Here is an 18,192-nt window from a genome sequence, read left to right as displayed (position 1 = left end):
TATAGCAACGTACGCTGCCGAAGTAACTGCTCAGAATGGCGACGGTCCAGGCTGCCAATGAGCTGAAGCAGCAGGGGGCCATCGAAGCATCCCAGGATCCCAACAGCAGCGTTACCGCCGCTGATGCGGAGCGCAAGATCGTTGAAGCTAGCCGGGAAGCAGGCGTGACAGCCTTCACGTTCAACCCCGATGCTAGCCCCGAAGAAAAACGAGCACAGGCGAGAGCTGTACGTGATCGTTCCCTTCCCTTTTCTCTCCCTTACATGCCCCACCACGGCGCCCAATTGCTCACCTTTACACCACCCCTCCGAATAGGCTGTCCCCGAAGGATTCCACCGCCGACCCAAAGGCGTTGCAATTGTGACCGACATCGACGACGGTACGAAGGCAGATGTTGACCTGCCTTCTCCCTCCAAGGCCGGCGTTATCGAGACTGCGAAGGGCGCTGATGGAAAGGCTCTTGTAAACGGACAACTTGAAGAGGAGGATGACTGGAGCAAGACAGGCTGGGCCCCGCAGTTCGGCTGGCCCACGGAGCTCGCAGACGAAGGCGACGACTTGCTGGACCATTCAACCTGGGTCGAGTCCCAGTTGTCTGAGAAGTTCTTTGGTGGTGCGTCCCATACCCCTTTGATGGCGCATAATGCGATATTGTCCAAGTGAGACTAACAACTATACTGTGCAGATTGGTATCACAACACAGCCGTCATTGTGTTTGCGTGTCTCTCCTCTTGGCTGGTGGCGGTACTTGGCGGCGGCCTTGCCTGGGTGTTTATCGTCATGGCTATCTGCTCAACTTACTACCGCACCTCGCTCCGTCGAGTTCGCCGCAACTTTCGCGACGACATAACGCGCGAGATGGCACTCAAGAAACTGGAGACAGACAACGAGTCTGTTGAGTGGATCAACTCGTTCTTGGTCAAGTTTTGGCCTATCTACCAACCTGTCCTCGCCCAAACAGTCATCAACTCGGTTGACCAGGTCTTGAGTGGCGCCACCCCGGCCTTCCTAGATAGTCTCAAGCTGAAGACTTTCACTCTAGGCTCGAAACCCCCCAGGATGGAACACGTGAAGACTTACCCCAAGGCTGAGGACGACGTTGTCATCATGGATTGGATGTTCAGCTTCAGTCCCAACGATACTGCAGACATGACGTCTCGCCAACTCAAGAACAAGATAAACCCCAAGGTTATCCTTGAAATCAGGGTTGGTAAAGCGATGGTGAGCAAAGGTCTGGATGTGATTGTCGAAGACATGGCTTTCACCGGCTTGATGCGCCTTAAAATCAAGCTACAACTTCAATTTCCCCACGTCGAAAAGATCGAAATGTCGTTTTTGGAACGGCCAACTATCGACTACGTCTGCAAGCCGCTCGGCGGTGAGACGTTTGGTTTCGACATCAATTTCATTCCAGGTCTTGAGTCATTCATCATGGAACAAATTCACGGCACCCTAGCTCCGATGATGTACGCTCCGAACGTCTTCCCTATCGAAGTTGCCAAGATGCTGGCCGGCACCCCCGTTGACCAGGCTATTGGTGTCATTGCTATCACACTACACGGCGCCCAAGGCCTCAAGAATACCGACAAGTTCGCCGGCACGCCCGACCCGTATGCGGTTGTTTCCCTCAATGGGAGGCAACCTCTTGCGCAAACCAAGGTCGTCAAGGAAAACGCCAACCCTCGCTGGAACGAAACACATTACGTCATTATCACATCCTTCAACGACTCCTTGGATGTCGACATCTTCGATTACAACGATATTCGCAAAGACAAAAAGCTTGGCACTGCCTCCTTTCTGCTGGAAAATGTTGAGGAGGTTTATGAGCACGAAAATGAAAGGCTTGAGCTGAAGCACGATGGCAAGGCCAGAGGCGTCGTTCTTTCCGATATCCGTTTCTTCCCTGTCTTGGAACCAAGGAAGCTCGAGGATGGAAGTGTCGAGCTGGCGCCTGAGTCTAACCAGGGTATCTTGCGGTTCACCGTTGAGCAAGCCAAGGAACTGGATGGCTCCAAGAGCATGGTTGGCCTGCTTAACCCCTACGCAATGCTTCTACTGAACGGTAAAGAGGTGCACACAAGCAAGAAGCTGAAGAGAACCAATAACCCAATTTGGGACAACGGCTCTAAGGAGATTTTGATCACGGACAAGAGAAATGCCAAGCTGGGTGTCGCCATCAAGGACGACCGTGATTTGGCCGGCGACCAGACCATCGGAACGTACCAAATCAAACTAGAGGACATGCTTGAGCTGATGGCTAAAGGACAAGATTGGTACAACCTTGCAGCGGCCAAGACTGGCCGTGTGAAGATGATGGCTCAGTGGCGCCCGGTGGCTATCTCCGGCATCGCGGCGGGCACTGGTGGTTATAAAACGCCCATTGGTGTTCTGCGAATCCACTTCAAGAACGCAAGAGGCCTGCGGAATGTGGAAGCACTGGGCAAGTCCGATCCATATGTGAGGGTCGTCAGTGCCGGTGTCGAGCGAGGGCGGACTGTGACCTTCAAGAACAATCTGGACCCCGACTGGGACGAGGTTCTCTACATCCCGCTCCAGAGCGCCAAGGGCCGCATGCAGCTGGAAGTTATGGATGCCGAAAACGTCGGCAAAGACCGCAGCCTGGGTCTCACCGAGATCGATAAGGCCGATTATGTGGCGCAGGACCAAACCGGCGAATGGTTGGTACACGAGGAGAAGGTTGAGCACCGCGACGGGCTGCGTATGCACGGCAAGGGCACAGCCAAGGGAGTTCTAACCTACACTGTCGCCTTCTACCCGACTCTCAACATTGCCGATCCGGAGGAGGAGGAAGAGAAGGAGAAGGAAAAGGAGGAAAGGGAAAAGAAGGAGCAGGAAAAGAAGGAGCAGGAAGGGGAAAAGGAAGCTGACAGCGACAAGGACAAGTCTTTGAGCCGACCATCTGTTGATGCCAAATTGTCCGTGAGACAGTCACTAGACGTGAGGTCGAACGACGGCAAGGAGCCGGGTTCCCCTTTGACGCCAACGAGCCCAACTTCCGTCATTTCGCCCCGGAAGTCGGGGGACAGCAAGGAAGCGCCCAAGATTTACCTCACTCCTCAGGAGCTGCTTCAGCACGAGTCTGGCGTGGTCATTTTCCGGCTTATGGAGGCAGACCTCCCCAAAACCCAGAGCCGTATCGAGGTTTTCGTGGATGACATGGCCTTTCCGTCCTATGTCTCCTCCACGGCTAAGTCGCGACATAACAATTTTGATGAAATGGGCGATTGCTTTATTCGCGAGCTGGAGTTCTCCAAGTTAACCATAGTGGTCTCGGAGAGGACCGACAAGCAGGATGACGACCACAAGCAGCACACCCTGGCCCGTCTCTCCGGCAACACGCTAGACACCTTAAAGCAATGCTTGGTGCGTATTCCATTCCGATTCCTACCTTCAGTTTAATTATATGCTAACACGGAATAGAACAACCCCACGGTTCTCAAGCTGAAAGGCGAGGATGGCGAGGCTTACTCAATCAAAGTTAGCCTCAAGTATGTTCCCGTCAGGATGATTCTTGATCCAAGCGAGAGCATTAACAACATGGGCAACCTCCGTGTTGATCTCATCGATGGTCAAAACCTCCCCGCTGCGGACTCTAACGGCAAGAGTGATCCTTACGTCAAATTTGAGCTCAATGGCCAGGAAATCTTCAAGTCCAAAGTTCAGAAGAAGACTTTGAACCCGGCCTGGAACGAATTCTTCAATGTTTCCGTTCCTTCCAGGACTGCTGCCAAATTCAAGGCTGCCGTTTGGGATTACGACTTTGCGGACAAGCCCGATTTCCTCGGTGGTGCAGAGATCGGTCTGGGTGCGCTCGAGCCTTTCAGGGCCCAGGAAATCAAGTACAACCTCGACGGGAAGTCTGGCTCGATCCGTCTGCGGCTGCTCTTCACGCCTGACTATGTTACTCGAACGAGGCAAGGGACATCAGCTCTGGCTGGCACTTTTGCCGTACCGGGCAAGATTGTCACCGGAGTCGCCGGCGCTCCCATCAAAGGCGGCGTTGCCGTGGCTGGAGCGGTGGGGCATGGTGTCGGCAAAGGGGCCACATTCCTCTTGCGCGGGTTCCGCAAGAAGGACGATGAGAGTAGCAGCGATGCCGACAGGAGCTCTGTCGAGGTTCCTCAGATTACCACCGAAGGGCCCGCGGAAGTTCCAAATGGCAGCTCCTCGTCGCTCCATCACAGCCGCACGAAGAGTGTTGGCGCTTCGTCGGTCCACAGCGCCATCAGCCCGGGCGCCTCGTCGGGCACAGCCTCCTTCACCGTCATTTCGGCTTCCGGCTTCCCGGCTTCCACCGACGTTTATATTACGGTCACACAGCTACGCGAAGGCAAGTCCAAGCAGGTGGGCAAAACCAAGCACCACAAATCCTCAAGCGGCACAGTCAAATTCGACGAGACCTTCCGCATCCAGTGTACCCCCGACTCCCAATTCAAGATCGAAGCAAAGGAGCACCACACCTTTGGCAGCGACCACCCGCTTGGCGAGATGCTCTACTTTGTGGACGAGACGAACTCGGGCGCAGAAAAGACGCTGCCCGTTGGCAGCGGGACCGTCGTTGTCAAGAGCTCGTTTGTTCCCTCAACGGATGACAGCAGCGACGGCAAACCTGTGCCAGACAGCCCCAAGTCAACCAAGTCGAGCGCTGGAGTCAGGCGGAGCTTCTTGAATAAGCGGGATCTGAAGGTGCCAGGTTCGTCTTCTTAGTGGGAGGCCACCGGCCGCGGGCGGAGGGTAGTGAGCGAGGGAAGAGTAGTGCGAGGCTGAAGGGAAAATTGTGTTTTTTTCTTATCTCATATAGTCTGATATCGCAGGATATTAGTCCGTTCAGCGTTGATACCTTTTTTCTGGGGCTGGTTCGGGGAGTCTTTCCTAAATTTCGTGCGTCTTGTGACAAAGGACGAGTTTGTTTTCCCGGAACAAGTCGGACGGGATATCTTGGTTAGATGGAGGGTTGGGCTGGCCTACAATGGGATCGCGATGCCAGAGTCTGTTGCCGGCTAGTCATTGAACTTTCTGGGTGGGTAGTGAAGAGAAATGAGAAGTCTTGCATATCACCGTTATATTCATGTTCTACAGATACTCCGTCGCATTCTAGCACCCGTCAGACACCTTTAACTATCGGTCAATCGTCGCTCACTGGAACCCGACACGACGGTCGGGATACAGATCATACTACTTGACTACGGAAGAGCCATTCTCCAGGAATGCGAAGATTAGACATGCCATGGAACATTTTTCACAAAGTCTGATATTCAAGCACGTGGACGGTTAAAGTTTCAATAAGCTGAAGGCCGAGAACGAGATCATCATTGGCCAATCGAAGACGAGACGCACCTGAAATCTAGCTCCACCCCAACGCGCCCCTGAAAGCAACCCCCACATTCCACATCCTGGCGCGTTTATCTCAAGAGCGGGTACCCAGCCGGCCCGGCCCTCACAGGAGTCGTGGCCAGGCCACCCGACTTCGAATGTTCCATAACAAGTGGGATTTTAATATTTCACCAAAACCCCGCCACGCACGTTACACATTCGTTTTGACCGATAACAATTCGTCCTTCCGTCCGACCGACCGACTGATTGAGGACATAATCGATCAGATCTGGCCTACCCAGTCTGCACTAAAGGCGTCGCACCCTCGAGTGTCCCGGCACAATAAGCATCCCGGGTCTTCGAGTCCCACCACCATCTTTGAGTAAAACGAGCGAAACAGAACGAAGAAACGAATACCGTTAGCGGCACGGCCTACCCGTCGTAGCCAACTTCCCGCCGATGGATCAAGCCGACATCCCCGCGCTCCTGGCGCGCCTCGCGTCCGACGAGGATGCTGCGCGCAAGATGGCTGTATTCAAACTGCAGTCTTCCATAAACGACCCAGCTTTCGCCGATGTTTTTATATCCTCCGGGGGTCTCGTGATTCTACGTCGTCTAATCATGACGGCCGGCGGCAACACCCTCGCCTACTCGCTACAAAGCTTGACCCGGTTGCTGGAAGTCGACATGGGCTGGGATATATTCGAAGGCCCCTCCGCGGGGGACTTGGTGGAGAGGATAGTTGAGTTGATTGTGACCAATCCGCTGGTGAATATTTTGCGCGGCGCCATGTCCATCTTGGTTGCTCTGGTTAGCAGGTCGCCAACTTCCTCCTCCAGCGGCTTGACCGGCGCACCCCACGAGCTCAACGGAACTGCTGGCAGTTTGTCGCCACGGACTCCGACCGCAGCTCGCGTGCCAGGCACATTTGGATCTCGCGCCCTCAAACCCGCCGTCGCCGTGTACCCCCAGTTCTTCGAATTGGTCATTCAGCAGCTCCAGAGCGCAGACCACGCATTGTGCGCCAATGCGCTGATGCTGATCAATGCGCTGATCCGAGACGCCGTCTCCGGCGAAGGGAGCGGCAGCGGAAGCAGCGGTGGTGTCGGCGGCCCCAATGGCGCGCCGCCTAAAAGCCCTGGAGCCGTCCCGGGCGAGGAATGGAGCAAGTTCATAAAGCGCCTGCAGGATCTCGGCCTGATTCGCGCGGTGTACAACCTACTACAGAGCTCGGCGCTGCAGGACCTGGCGCACCCGCTTTTGGAGTTCCAATCGCTGACTAAGGTGTTATTGAGGAAGTGGAGGGAGGTGAGAGTCGACCTCGAGCGGCCGGAGCACAGGAGAGCGTTGAAGGGGTTACATCTTGCGAGTGCGCCGGATAGGCGGCACGCGAATGGGGCGGTGACGACAGTGCCTGGGACTGCAACGTCCGAAGATGGAGAAGTGTCACGGAAAGGAAGTCGAAGACACAACCCAGAAAAATGGAGGAGATTGGGCTTCGAAACCGAATCACCAGCCGTCGAGTTTGAAACGGCGGGCTTCCTCGGTATGATGGATCTGACCGATTATGTGAGGAAGAATGAGGACGGTTTCCAGAAGCTACTCCTTGAACAGTCAACACGGCCGCTAAGCCAGAGATGCCCGGTGGCAAGGGCAAGCTTGACTGTCACCATGATCCTTTACGAACACTTCCAGGTGGATAGGTCAGATATGGAGGAATCCAAGATTTATATGGCCTTAAATGACGCCTCGACGCACGACAAGTTATTCCGCCCATTGTTACTCCAATGGTCGCGGCTTCATACCGCGGGGCTCCATGCCTTTTTCCGCCTCTGGAAGTCAACCGGTGCGCAACGCAACGACTTTGACAAGGTGGCCGAGCTCGTCCGTGTGCTTATTGAACAAGTGGTGGGCCAGTCAAGCCGGACCAAGGATGTTCTCGAGGTGGAGGATGAGCTTCAAGAGTACGATGCGGCGCGGCTGCGGGAGCTGCAGATGGATTTGTTGGAGCTTGCTTTTGAGGACCACTGGGGGCCGCATCTCTTCCAGGTCCGCGATGAGCTCAAGCATGAGGCGCTCCAATTTGTCAAGGAACAACGGATCAGGTGCCTGCTGCAGGGCAGTTGGTTTATTAAGCCGATGCCTCACACCAGGCAAGAAAGTTATACTAAACACCGGCTATATCAACCGTGGCGATACGCCAAGCTCTCGCACAACCGCCGGTACTTGCACTACGGCGACTTTCCGGAGAAGCTACCTTACGATCCCGGGCTAGAAACCCTCACCGAAAAGATAGATCTTGGGACTATCAGCTCCGTTGTGTCCAACGTGTCTGCAAATCCAGAGGCCGAGACCAGTGAAGCAGAAGGCGAACAGACCCCTAATTCCAGCACGCCCACACTCCGCCATAACGGTGCCGCCATCACGAAGCCTACCACTAAGATCACCATCTATTCCTTCTCTGACGACGCAGCAGGTTCCAGCATCACCCCTGCAACCCCCGATACCACCGTCATTTCCACTCTCGGCGGCGGCAGCAGCACAGAAACCAAAGAACAACCAGTGCTGACACTCTACCCGCCCACTCACAGCCTAGCATCAGAGTGGTTGGACGGGCTACTCATGCTGCTAAACCAGGCGCCCATCACAGCCGAAACAAACAAGCTTGTTACGCTGGTCAGCGAGTATGGGTTGAAGATTAGGCTGTTGAACGTTCGCCTGGAGCAGATGTACGCCGGACCTGAGGGGAGAGGGAAGGGCGTCGGGGTTGTCCCTAGTCGGGAAGGGCTCGATGAGGACTACTTTTATGAAATCTAGCATGCTAGGTTTGATCTAGGTCCCTGCCGCTATTCCTTTGTTTCACTTTTTTTATCCTCTTTTTTTTCCCTTTCCTTCCACGGTTTCCCTTATATCGTGTTTCTCCATCATGTCCTCCCGCCATTTGAGACTTTGATTTTACCTTTCTTCTCTGGATCATTGGCAAGTTTTTACAAGCATTCAATTGATCACCTATACCCCTGTGCCTCATTGTTAAACCATCTGTCTTCACTTCGTTACTTTTTTCACTGCTGTAATTACATGGCTTGGATTCTCTTGTGGTGTCTGTTGATCCGGTTATGAAGTGCCTGTATTGTAGTAAAACCACCGACCCGTATATATGAAACTACACTACCTGATTTCCGTGCATGTCTTCGTGAGTGAGGAGTCTTGTTAGCTTTGATTTTAAGTCCCTTTAATCAACCACTTTAAACAAGCCCTCCTGTCTTTGAACGTGGCCCTCCTGTTTCTTGTTTAATATCCGGCCTCACTGCGCCGAACCGCCTCTTAACCTGGTGGCTCAAAGGTGGCTTTGTCTCGACCCGGAGTTTGTAAGGGGGGAGGTCATCACACTGTACTGATATGTGCCCCACATAATAGCTAGCCGGGGTTGGTCACTCCAACTAGGTACCTTTCATCGCATCTCGCACCTTCCCGGTGCTGCTTCATGACGGCCGCACCCTTCCCGCATAAATGGGTTCAAGTTTCCCAATTTTTCTGCACACCGAGGTTTCCTTTTGCCGATGCAAACCGTCGCATCTTTGGAGCTTCGTCACAACTCAACCTCCGATATCGGCGTTCTTAATTGAATGTCGCTGTATTACACCCCAATCAAGTATATAAGTCAAGCCACAAGGTCACTTTGGGTCTGTGGCCATGGGTGACCGCAGCACCCCGTTCAAGAAGAAGCCGAAATCCCGCCGGGGTATCCAAATTGATGGCGAATGGCATTGTAAGTTTATCCTACCATCTCCCTTACTGTATCTCAATATTCTAACGGACCGACCTCTAAAGGCGCTTGCGATCCTCGCAAACCGGCGATTGTTCAGGTTGTAACAAAAAACGGCTCAAACTACGGTCGTCGGTTCTACTCATGCCTGAACGCCTACAAGCCGAACGATTGCCGCTTTTTTTGGTGGAAAGACGAACCCAAACAGCCAGGTGGAATTGTGGGAGAAAACGCCGGACACAATACAACCCTAGGCCAGGGGAGCAGCAATAATCCTCCTCAGTACCCGAACAACAACAACATGCCGAGCGAGGGAAGCGATATGCCGGCTCCTGTTGGCCCTCAGCCCGACGTGGGCCGTGGTTCGAGCACACCCCGAGCCACTAGAACCGGCACTGTCTTACACCCCCCCGACGGGCTCGGCGACATCAACACAAACTTGGCTTCGAGCCGCGATGGGACGCCTCCCGCCGAGTTCCAACCCACCCTCGGGGGCCACATTCATTCACCCACGAGTACCGTGTTCCCCGGTGCAACAACTCCTACCCGGACGCTTTTTCCCAACAACCGTCGGCAGGGCCTGCTATCGGGTTTGGATGGCGACGATAGTGATGCGTCGTCCAACGCTGACAAGCAACCAGCCGTGGGGGCGATGCATCCGCCGAAGCGTAAATTAACCAGCGCCGGCGATGGATCGCCGGAGCAGAGAGCCGAGCATATTCACGCGGGCGGGCAAACAACAACTGAGCGGTCTGAAGCGTTTGATTTCGAGCCGACCGGAGGACTCGGCCAAGCGACTAACGTTATCGGGCGCTCGAACCAGCCCGAGAAGACCCCGGCCTCAGCATTTACCACTCCGAGCAAGCACCGGCCCGGCCTCGGATCCGGGACTGGCACGGGCTCGTTGGGTCCGTCGGCCGCCAAGCGCCAGAAAACGGCGCAGTCGGCAACTCACGGCACTACCCCGACTTCGGCGCGCTCCCGGAAATCCCCCATGTTTCCCCTGGCTGACAGCCCGGTGAAGGACTTGCCGATGACAACCGAGATCATGACCTTGCTCGAAGGCGACAACATCTCCCAACGCACAGAGAGGGCTGTGCGTTCGCAGCTTAACACATTCGCGCGCCAAGCTGCTGGCATTGAACTCGCCCGGAACCTGTTACGTGAGAAGAACCAGGCGAAGGACATTAAGATTGCCCGCCTGAAAGCACAGGTGGCAGAGTTCCGGGATATAGCTGTGCGCCAGCAGGCTGAGGATGAATCCCGTCAACAACAGCTGTAGACGCCACGCATCCCAGAGAGAGCACGGGTGGTCGGCATTGACGCCACGGCGATGAGTTTGGAGGATGGGAGGAAGGTGGACGGGTGAATCTGTGGCGGGTTTGGTGGGGCTAGGAGTTTTCGGGACCATTCGCGTCATATACCACGGGTTTCAACGGGGCGTTGCGTTTTCAGATACTTTGCTAGGTCGTTAGTCTCCAACACGTTTCAACTCCTCTCATCGTTTTCAAACTTCATTTAGGTGTAGGCGCGGCTCCATTAGCGTCGGATGCGGCATGGCGGATTTACCGACCCGATATTTTGACGCGGGATATGTAAACGTCCAACGCGCATTGAGGTAGGTCCCTTTCATGCCATGTCAGCGCCGGAGGTGCATTCCCCACTGGGGTGGCTGCTCGGAGAAATATAAGGCACACTGTATTTTAATTTTCTTCTTCCTTTTTCGTCTCCTAAATTTTAAGCGTGGCCCGGGGCTGGAGACATGCAAAACAAACCTAAGCACTGAACATCGGGCCGGGTCTCTCCTTCCTGCTTCGTTCAACTACGCGAAACGGAAAGAGGGAGCGGACAAAGTCGCGAGAAAATGGAGGGGCTTGGCGGCCGGCGGTTTGGCTTGTTCCCTGGACGCTGTGTTGACTTGATTTCCTAATTGGGAGAGCTCCCACGCCCATGATTGGCCAAGGGCGACGCGGCTGGGCGCGAAGCTTGCACACAACGTGGGTCTTGAATTGATTGTGCCTAGGTGGGCTCCTACCCTGTTGTAACTCCTCCGCTTTGCCTGTGCCCTAGCACGCGCGCGTGTTCTGCAAGCGAGTGCGGGTACTCGCCCACTCAACACGCTTTCTCGGAGCATTCTGGGACAACCCTCTTTCTCGCGCGCTCTCCCTCTGGTCTCCTTCTTATCTTTACGTTGACACATCTTCTTGGAATTGAGTAGCAGGCGTCGCCGTCTCCCCCCCGCGGCCGCGTCTTGCTCCCATTTCAGCATCCTTCCCCGTGTCCCGCATCGTTCCAGCTACACTGCGAGCTCTCAACGCGTAACGGCAAAACAGCAACAACCCCAGCCCGCCCTCCAAGATCCGCCGTCGATAACTTCCCTCCTACCCACCATGGCGTCTCAGGCGTCTTCTCTTGACTCGCCACCCTCCCCGCCGACCGCATCCCCCACCGGTTCTATGCAGAGCGGCAATACGACACCATCTGCCTCTCAAGGATCCCCGCAACCCAATGTGGATTCCTCGTCACCCACGGTCCTGAGGGAGAGTCGCCCAGCGGGTCAACACCCCAAGGGCAAGAGGAATAGGACATCGTACGCCCGGCCACAAATCCACACTGCCAGCAATGGCTGCCAATACTAACCAATATGTGTGGTAGACCTGCGGACAAGGCCATACTCGTGAAGGCCTATAGCGAGAACCCACAACCAAACCAGGAGGAGATTGCTGATATCACATCGCGGGTCTCCATGAACAAGCAGGCTGTGCGCGTAAGTTAGCCAGGAACCCCAATGGCCTAGATTTATCTCTCAATGTCAGGCATTGACATCACACTCTTGGCAGATTTGGTTTCAAAACAGACGGCAAAATGATCGGCGTAAAGCACGCCCATTGTCGCCCCAGCTGATCGAAAGCATCATCCAAGGCCGTATCTCTCTGTCACGTTTCAATGAGCTGCCTGAAAACGCGACGTTTTCCGAGATGGCCCCGCCTGCATCCCAGGACATGTCGCCGTCAGAGCAACGCGAATATTCTTCTATCCGCTCTGATTTCACTCCTGGGGACCAGCGGGAGGTCGCCCGGGAGCGAGCCTCTCTATCGTTTGAAGGCGTAGGTACCTCGCCAATGGCAGAGACACCGGCTCCGGCTTCTTCGTGGGCAGCATCTGGCCAGCCTGGGTATCTTTCCAATCGCCGGAACACTGCCGGGGTCCCTTCATTGCCTTCTTTTTCTAGCCAGCATGATTCGTTTAGGTTTGTAGTTGCGACCCCCTTTCACATGTTCCTCTACTCACCATGTTGGTCATTAGATCCGAGCATTTCTCTCCTGCATCTCTACCGCCGCCGAGCTCTTCCGGCACAGATCACGATGCTTGGGGGCAGAAGCCGAGTTCCCAATTGTCACAGTTCCGTCTGTCGATGTCAGCGACAGGCCAAGCTGAAATCACGACAGAATCGCCCCCTCGCCCAATCCTTCCGCAAACGCCCTTGGCCGCTGTTCCTTGGCCGGAGCTTTCTCGACCTTCTGATCTCCGCCGGTCCATCAGCTCGGTTGGCTCCGCGAGTAGCAGCCGGCGTGTTTCCAGCCTCAAGCGCAGCCGATCGAGCAATGTGCAAGTCTGGGAAAATTGTGCTACCTCGGAGAACCGGGAAGACCCTCTTATCGCCCAGGCAAAGCACGAAAGCAGCGGCTCGGCCATCGCAGAAATCAGCCTGCTGAGATCCCTCAGTTCGGCCAGCAGCAGCCCCCTTGACCACAGGATTAACGGGAGCGCTAGCCAGGGGAAACGCCGCGATCTAAACGTGGCTAACGGTACGGAAGCTAGATCGTCTAGCTCCAAGAGACGCAAGCTGGAAAGGTCGTGGAGTACCCAAGCAAGGATTGAAACAAGCTCAATTCTTCGCCCACGACAAAACATTCAAAGCAAGTCGGCCGCTCCCACTCACTCTGGCGATAAATCCAAGCCCGTTGTGGCGGGCATTGACGAGGTCTCAGTACTGGCGTATGAGTCTGATAAGGAGAACGTAAGCCCGGACGAGGACGGCAATCCGCGCCCGTTCCGCCGCACTTTCTCCTCGGTCTCTGGCCGTCGCCGTCTCCCATCAGGCCCCTCAACCACCGACAAGGCCAGCCAAAATCCACGTCGTACCTCGGTCCAGGATGTCCAACGCCGAACATCGCTTGCCCGTAGTGCAACTTCGCCTTCATCTTGGTCCGAATATCCCAAGCAGTATCAAATGACGGGTAGTCGCCAGCACGGCCGTGTCAGTGGGATTTACTCCCCGAAAAAGGCCCGGTCGTCCGTCTTGATGATCTATGAAGACGTGGATGAGGGAGATCGTTTAGCGAACTCAGATCATGATGTCAAGGATAGCAGTGACAGTGAGAATAAAGGCAGCGATACCGGAGGTCGGCGCGGCTTCTTCGACAGTGACGACGTCCACCGCTTCATGACGGGTGATGTGAGTCCCAGCAAGAAGAAAGAGGTGGATGCCGCGGCGAACTTAATCGCACTCAAGTTCGCACGATAACCCCTGGCCTTTGGTCATTTCCTTCTTTTTTTCTGCTTTTCTTTTTCTCGTTTTCTTTTGTCTTGGGAGGAAGGCCCTGGTCCGGCAAAGTTATCGGACTTGAGTGTGAAACAAAAGCGCGACATGAGGTGCGTGTTTGGGAGATACCTGTGGGAGGGTGGCCAGCTTGTACGCGAAAAGCATGCTGTCGCTGGCCGCCACGGGCTTCACACCATGGGCTGCGCCTTATTGAAGGACTAGGTGTGGGTTAACAGGGCCATTATCTATATCCAGACTCTTTGTCAACAGTGTGGTGAATGAGCCCCGTGCTGGTTACTACTCCTGCGGCAAGGGGCGCTGATTCTTGAAAATGTTGGTGATATACCAAACGCAAGCGGGCGGGGCTCCTGTTTCCAGAATAGCCTGGGCCAAGTTTGGCGTGATGGGTAAAAAAAGGGGATGGGACGGCGGGTTGACTGGTGGCTACATTCTATGATATCATTCGCTAGCTTTCACGGCGATTAGCGACGGCGTTGGGGGTTGGACAGGGTGGCTTTGGCAGTTCTTTGAATGGTTGTAAATTTGCTGGCAGGCTAGTGGTCTTGATGTGAGCCTGGGTCACGGTCAATTAGTCCAGCATTCATGTATGTTGACATGTCATGTTGTCATAATAAATATATCATGACCAAATGCAGTCGGTGCCTCCATGTCCCCTTTTCAAAGAGCTAATGGGAGCAAGATGGTGGGGTATACAAGGTAGGTCGGGTGTGGGAGAGTGAGTGATGCTCTGATGTCCAGAGCTAAAAATCCTGTCTGGCAGCGATGACATCAAAGATGTACTTTGACTAGCACTAGGTACATGCGCTACAAATATCTTCCCAGCGTCATGTTAGGGCATTGAGTGTGGATAAAAGGCAAGGAACAAAAAGCTTATGTATGTCGTATCATTGGGGATTTATTCCCATGGCCTCTTTTATATCCCATCATGTCTTACTTAAACACGCGAAACAAAAAACAAAGTATGGAAACCAATAAACGCCTTGCAACGCCCCCGAATGTCATGATGGTAATGTCCAAGGAAAGGTAGAAGGGAAACATAAGAAATAAAAGAGAAATAAAATGCCCTGTCGCACTGTGTAGTAAGCAGGCCCAACATAGCATGTGAATGCCGTGTGCCGCGTGTGTCAAGTCAATGTCGGCTTCTCGTCTCGCCCCCGCAAACGCTACCACATAACTCTCTTTATCACATGCTTTGCACCGATTTAAGAACCCAAAACGGCTGATGAATCGATGAACAGAACCAAATCAATCCCAGAAACGACGAGGAAAACAGGAGAGCAAAACAAGTGTGTCAAGGATGAAACCAACCACACGGGCAATCTATAGAGGGGTTTCAAATTTGAAAAGCGGCGTGGCGCTAAAGCCCCGTGCTCATCTGTCTCCTGAGCGGACTAGCAGCCACACTGTTCTCTTCGCTCGCATAAAACCCCGAATCGGCATCGATATCCCAGCCTTCGTCTTCACTATTCGAGGCCGAGCCGGCACCGGCCGGGCCATCGCCCGAGTCAAACCCCTTCTGCGTGGCGGCACGCACGTTCCACTTGAGGGTCCGCGAGACGCTGTCGAACCACTCGTTGTCGGTGCGGACGACGGTGGGGAAGGGGAACTGCGAGGCGGTGATGGTGACGTGGTCGCCTTGCCTGAGCTCGACGCGGTTCTTGCCGTCGAAGGCGCAGTAGGCGGTGGCGCGGCTGTTGCGCGGGACGGATACGCGCAGGAGCATCGAGTCGGAGAGGATCACGGGGCGGAAGGAGAGCGTGTGTGGGCAGATTGGGGTGACGAGGATGCCGGGGATGTCGGGGTGGACGAGAGAGCCGCCGGCGGAGAGGGAGTATGCTGTGGAGCCTGGGAGGGTGTTAACAATTATCACGGATCTCTTTTCTCTTACCCTCTCTCTTCCCCCCCCCCAAAAAACAAAGAAAAGTGAGTGAAAGTGGAAGAGAATGCAGGCTTACCAGTTGGTGTTGAGAAAATACAGCCGTCGGCTTGAACGACAGTCAAGAGCTCATCATCCCCGTACAGCTCCAAGTTAGAAACATACGGTGACGGCCCGCGGTCAATGACCAGCTCGTTCAGGACTTCGAATTGCTCAGCCTCCTCCATTTCCTGGCCCGCGACGCCAGCCCGGTACACGGTACAGGTGAAACGCATCCGCATATTCGAACGCATGCCATCATCACCCATCACGCGGTTCAGGTGGTCCTTGTACTTTTCAAACTCAAAGGTTGTCAGGAAGCCAAGGCTTCCGAGGCTGAAAGACAGGACCGGCGGGACAACGCGTTGGAAGAGCCACGAGGTGAACAAGACGGTGCCGTCACCACCAAGAGTCAGGACAAGGTCGAATTTATCGGGCTGGCCCAGGCAAAGCTCCGGCGTCCAGTATTTGAGCATGTCCGAGAAACGCGGATCGAGATCGGTGATGCCCCTGGCATCAAACCGCTTCGAGTGTCGCAGCTTGGCGTCCACGAAGACGTTGACGCCAACTTCGGACCCGTATCGTGGCGTTTGCAGCAGAAACAGGGCTAGCTCACGGGTCAGCAGGACCAGCTGGTTGTCGCGCGCCTTGGTCACCACCATGACGTTCCTGACGGCGCGCTTGACGGGCCGGCGCTGGATTTGCCGAGCGATCTCGCGGACCATGGTAGTGGTCTGCGCGATGCGTGAATGGGGCATGTATTGGTCATGCTTGATTTCCTCGAGCAGCTTGGTGATGTCGACGGCGTCGTCGAAGCGGTTATGGTAGAAGCAGGGGGATTGCAAAGCGGGAAACGCGGCGGTCGGGGTCGCGGTGGTGTTGTTGGAGCGGGTGTTTTGGGCGAGGGCGAGGTCTTGGAGGGCGTCGCAGAGCTGTTGCGACGAGGACGAGTTGGGCTGGTTCTCGGCGCCCTTTGGGGGCGCGCTGTGTGCGGACAGCATGCCTGTCAGTGACAGGGGCTCGGGCTTGTTGTTGCGTGCGACCGAGGCCAGCGCCTTCATAATCGTCTGGCGCGGGACGGAGTCGATCGACGGGGCGTTCTTCCTGTGGCTGTGGTGATGGCGGCTGCTGCCGCTCGGGCGGTGCAAGAGGAGGTTGTCAGAATCCAACGGGGCCACGGGGCCTATTGGAGGCAGAGCGAGGTGCGGTCCAGCAACGGTATCATCGTTTCCGGATCTTGTGGCGGGTGGGATTGTGGCTGCGGGCGCGGGCGCAAGCGCAGGCGCACAGGGAGTAGCGATGGAAGTAGATGCGGACTCGAACGCCGTGGTCGTGGGGGGTGTTGTCCCGGCGGTGGTCGTCGTCGTCGCAGGGGTAGTAGTAGTAGTAGTAGTAGTAGTAGCGCCGAAGCCCGCGGGCGAGGAGAGCTGCAAGGTCGCGGAGTCGATGTCCCCGTTGTCGGGCGGCGACAACTTTAGGGAAAGGACTGCATTTGGGTTGTGCGAGCGGTCGGAGACGGCGGCAACGGGTGAGGAGGGCGTATTATGATTATGGTGCTTATTAGCCTCCTCGTGCCGCAGAGGGAGCGGGAGACCAGCGGGGTGGCTCAGGACGGGGTCGACTTCCACTTCCAGGTGGTCAGAGTGGACGGGTTGGACGGGTTGGACGGGGTAAATTGATGAATCGGACATGGTCGGATTAGTGTTCCCAGGGGGGGTGCGGAATTGGGCCCTTGGGGGTTGGGGGACGGCTGGTGGGCTTGTGGGGTGTTCTTTTCGGGCCTCCACGCTGAGCGCAATCCCGGCAAGCTGTCAGAATCGAGAAAAAGGGCCAGTGACCTTGGCCTCTGGGCGTCACGTCACGGCGGTCGGGTCCCGCAGCACGTTAGCGTCCACTTCCGACAGTGTTCCCACGCTCACTTTTCGGGGTTCCGATTGGAAACGGCCGGATCTCGCGGAGATCACAGACACTGTGCTCGACACGACAGGTTGCAGCTGCCCCGCGATGCAACTTTCCCGCTTTCTCAACCCCGACACCTGCAGGAAAATGGAGATAATGCACGGAGAATCCGATGGGCTGTTCCCCGACGTCACACTGCGGACAGTGTCCGGCTGCTCGGAAAACCAATAACTATCGGCTGTTGGCTCGCGGTTCCTCTCGATTGTGAGACGGAAGACAGAAAATAGAGGCTAATAAGATCTGGCACCTAGGTACACATAGACAGCTCAGTGCTCGCTGTTAGTCTTGTAAAAAATGCCTTTTTAGACCATTTGTAACGGCTACAACGGTCTGGAACGTTCAATGGAAGGACAGATGAGGAAAACAATGGTGCCCGTGGGAATGGGCGGGGCCGTTGAGTTCCATGCTTGGAACCGAGCCCTCACCAACCCCGGCCGTCACTCCCAGAACTTTAATCCACAAAGCGGCCCGAAAGGAACCAAGGTGGAAGCAAAGACACGGCATTGAAGGGGGTCTTACTCACCAGCAAGTGGTCCAAATACTAGTGGCAACTAGATTTTTCAGATATCCTTCCGTCAAAAAAGGAACGAAAATTCAATCGTCCTTTGTTGTACCTACGCACCCAACGAGGTCGTCTTCAAAACGCAAAGA

General features: G+C 55.2%; 5 protein-coding genes across 5 annotated transcripts; 4 read left to right on the top strand and 1 right to left on the bottom strand.

The window, feature by feature from the left end:
- Window positions 1-35: 35 nt before the first annotated feature.
- Window positions 36-4,728, top strand: C8A04DRAFT_8857 (C2 domain-containing protein; the record flags this gene model as incomplete). Its single annotated transcript, XM_062785266.1, has 4 exons — window positions 36-227; window positions 316-613; window positions 686-3,384; window positions 3,442-4,728. 4 exons carry the CDS (start codon window positions 36-38, stop codon window positions 4,726-4,728), a joined length of 4,476 nt encoding a protein of 1,491 aa, XP_062641304.1.
- A 1,065-nt stretch (window positions 4,729-5,793) lies between these two features.
- Window positions 5,794-8,151, top strand: C8A04DRAFT_34000 (ELMO/CED-12 family-domain-containing protein; the record flags this gene model as incomplete). Its single annotated transcript, XM_062782679.1, has 1 exon — window positions 5,794-8,151. One exon carries the CDS (start codon window positions 5,794-5,796, stop codon window positions 8,149-8,151), a length of 2,358 nt encoding a protein of 785 aa, XP_062641303.1.
- Window positions 8,152-9,027: 876 nt separating this feature from the next.
- Window positions 9,028-10,382, top strand: C8A04DRAFT_24493 (uncharacterized protein; the record flags this gene model as incomplete). The annotated part of the gene is made up of 2 exons (XM_062779179.1): window positions 9,028-9,103; window positions 9,166-10,382. The coding sequence occupies 2 exons, from the start codon at window positions 9,028-9,030 to the stop codon at window positions 10,380-10,382; spliced, it is 1,293 nt and encodes a 430-aa protein (XP_062641302.1).
- A 1,108-nt stretch (window positions 10,383-11,490) lies between these two features.
- C8A04DRAFT_24492 (uncharacterized protein) lies at window positions 11,491-13,628 on the top strand (the record flags this gene model as incomplete). Its single annotated transcript, XM_062779178.1, has 4 exons — window positions 11,491-11,690; window positions 11,756-11,867; window positions 11,941-12,275; window positions 12,407-13,628. The coding sequence occupies 4 exons, from the start codon at window positions 11,491-11,493 to the stop codon at window positions 13,626-13,628; spliced, it is 1,869 nt and encodes a 622-aa protein (XP_062641301.1).
- Window positions 13,629-15,024: 1,396 nt separating this feature from the next.
- On the bottom strand, window positions 15,025-17,273 carry C8A04DRAFT_8736 (ATP-NAD kinase-like domain-containing protein; the record flags this gene model as incomplete). Its single annotated transcript, XM_062785224.1, has 2 exons — window positions 15,025-15,512; window positions 15,623-17,273. The coding sequence occupies 2 exons, from the start codon at window positions 17,271-17,273 to the stop codon at window positions 15,025-15,027; spliced, it is 2,139 nt and encodes a 712-aa protein (XP_062641300.1).
- Between the last annotated feature and the right edge of the window lie 919 nt (window positions 17,274-18,192).

Source organism: Dichotomopilus funicola (genome assembly GCF_033296635.1).
Source record: "Dichotomopilus funicola strain CBS 141.50 unplaced genomic scaffold C8A04scaffold_2, whole genome shotgun sequence".
NCBI classification, from domain to species: Eukaryota; Fungi; Ascomycota; class Sordariomycetes; order Sordariales; family Chaetomiaceae; genus Dichotomopilus; species Dichotomopilus funicola.
Note: the sequence above shows the minus strand (reverse complement) of the source record. Positions and strands in the feature narration are given on the sequence as shown.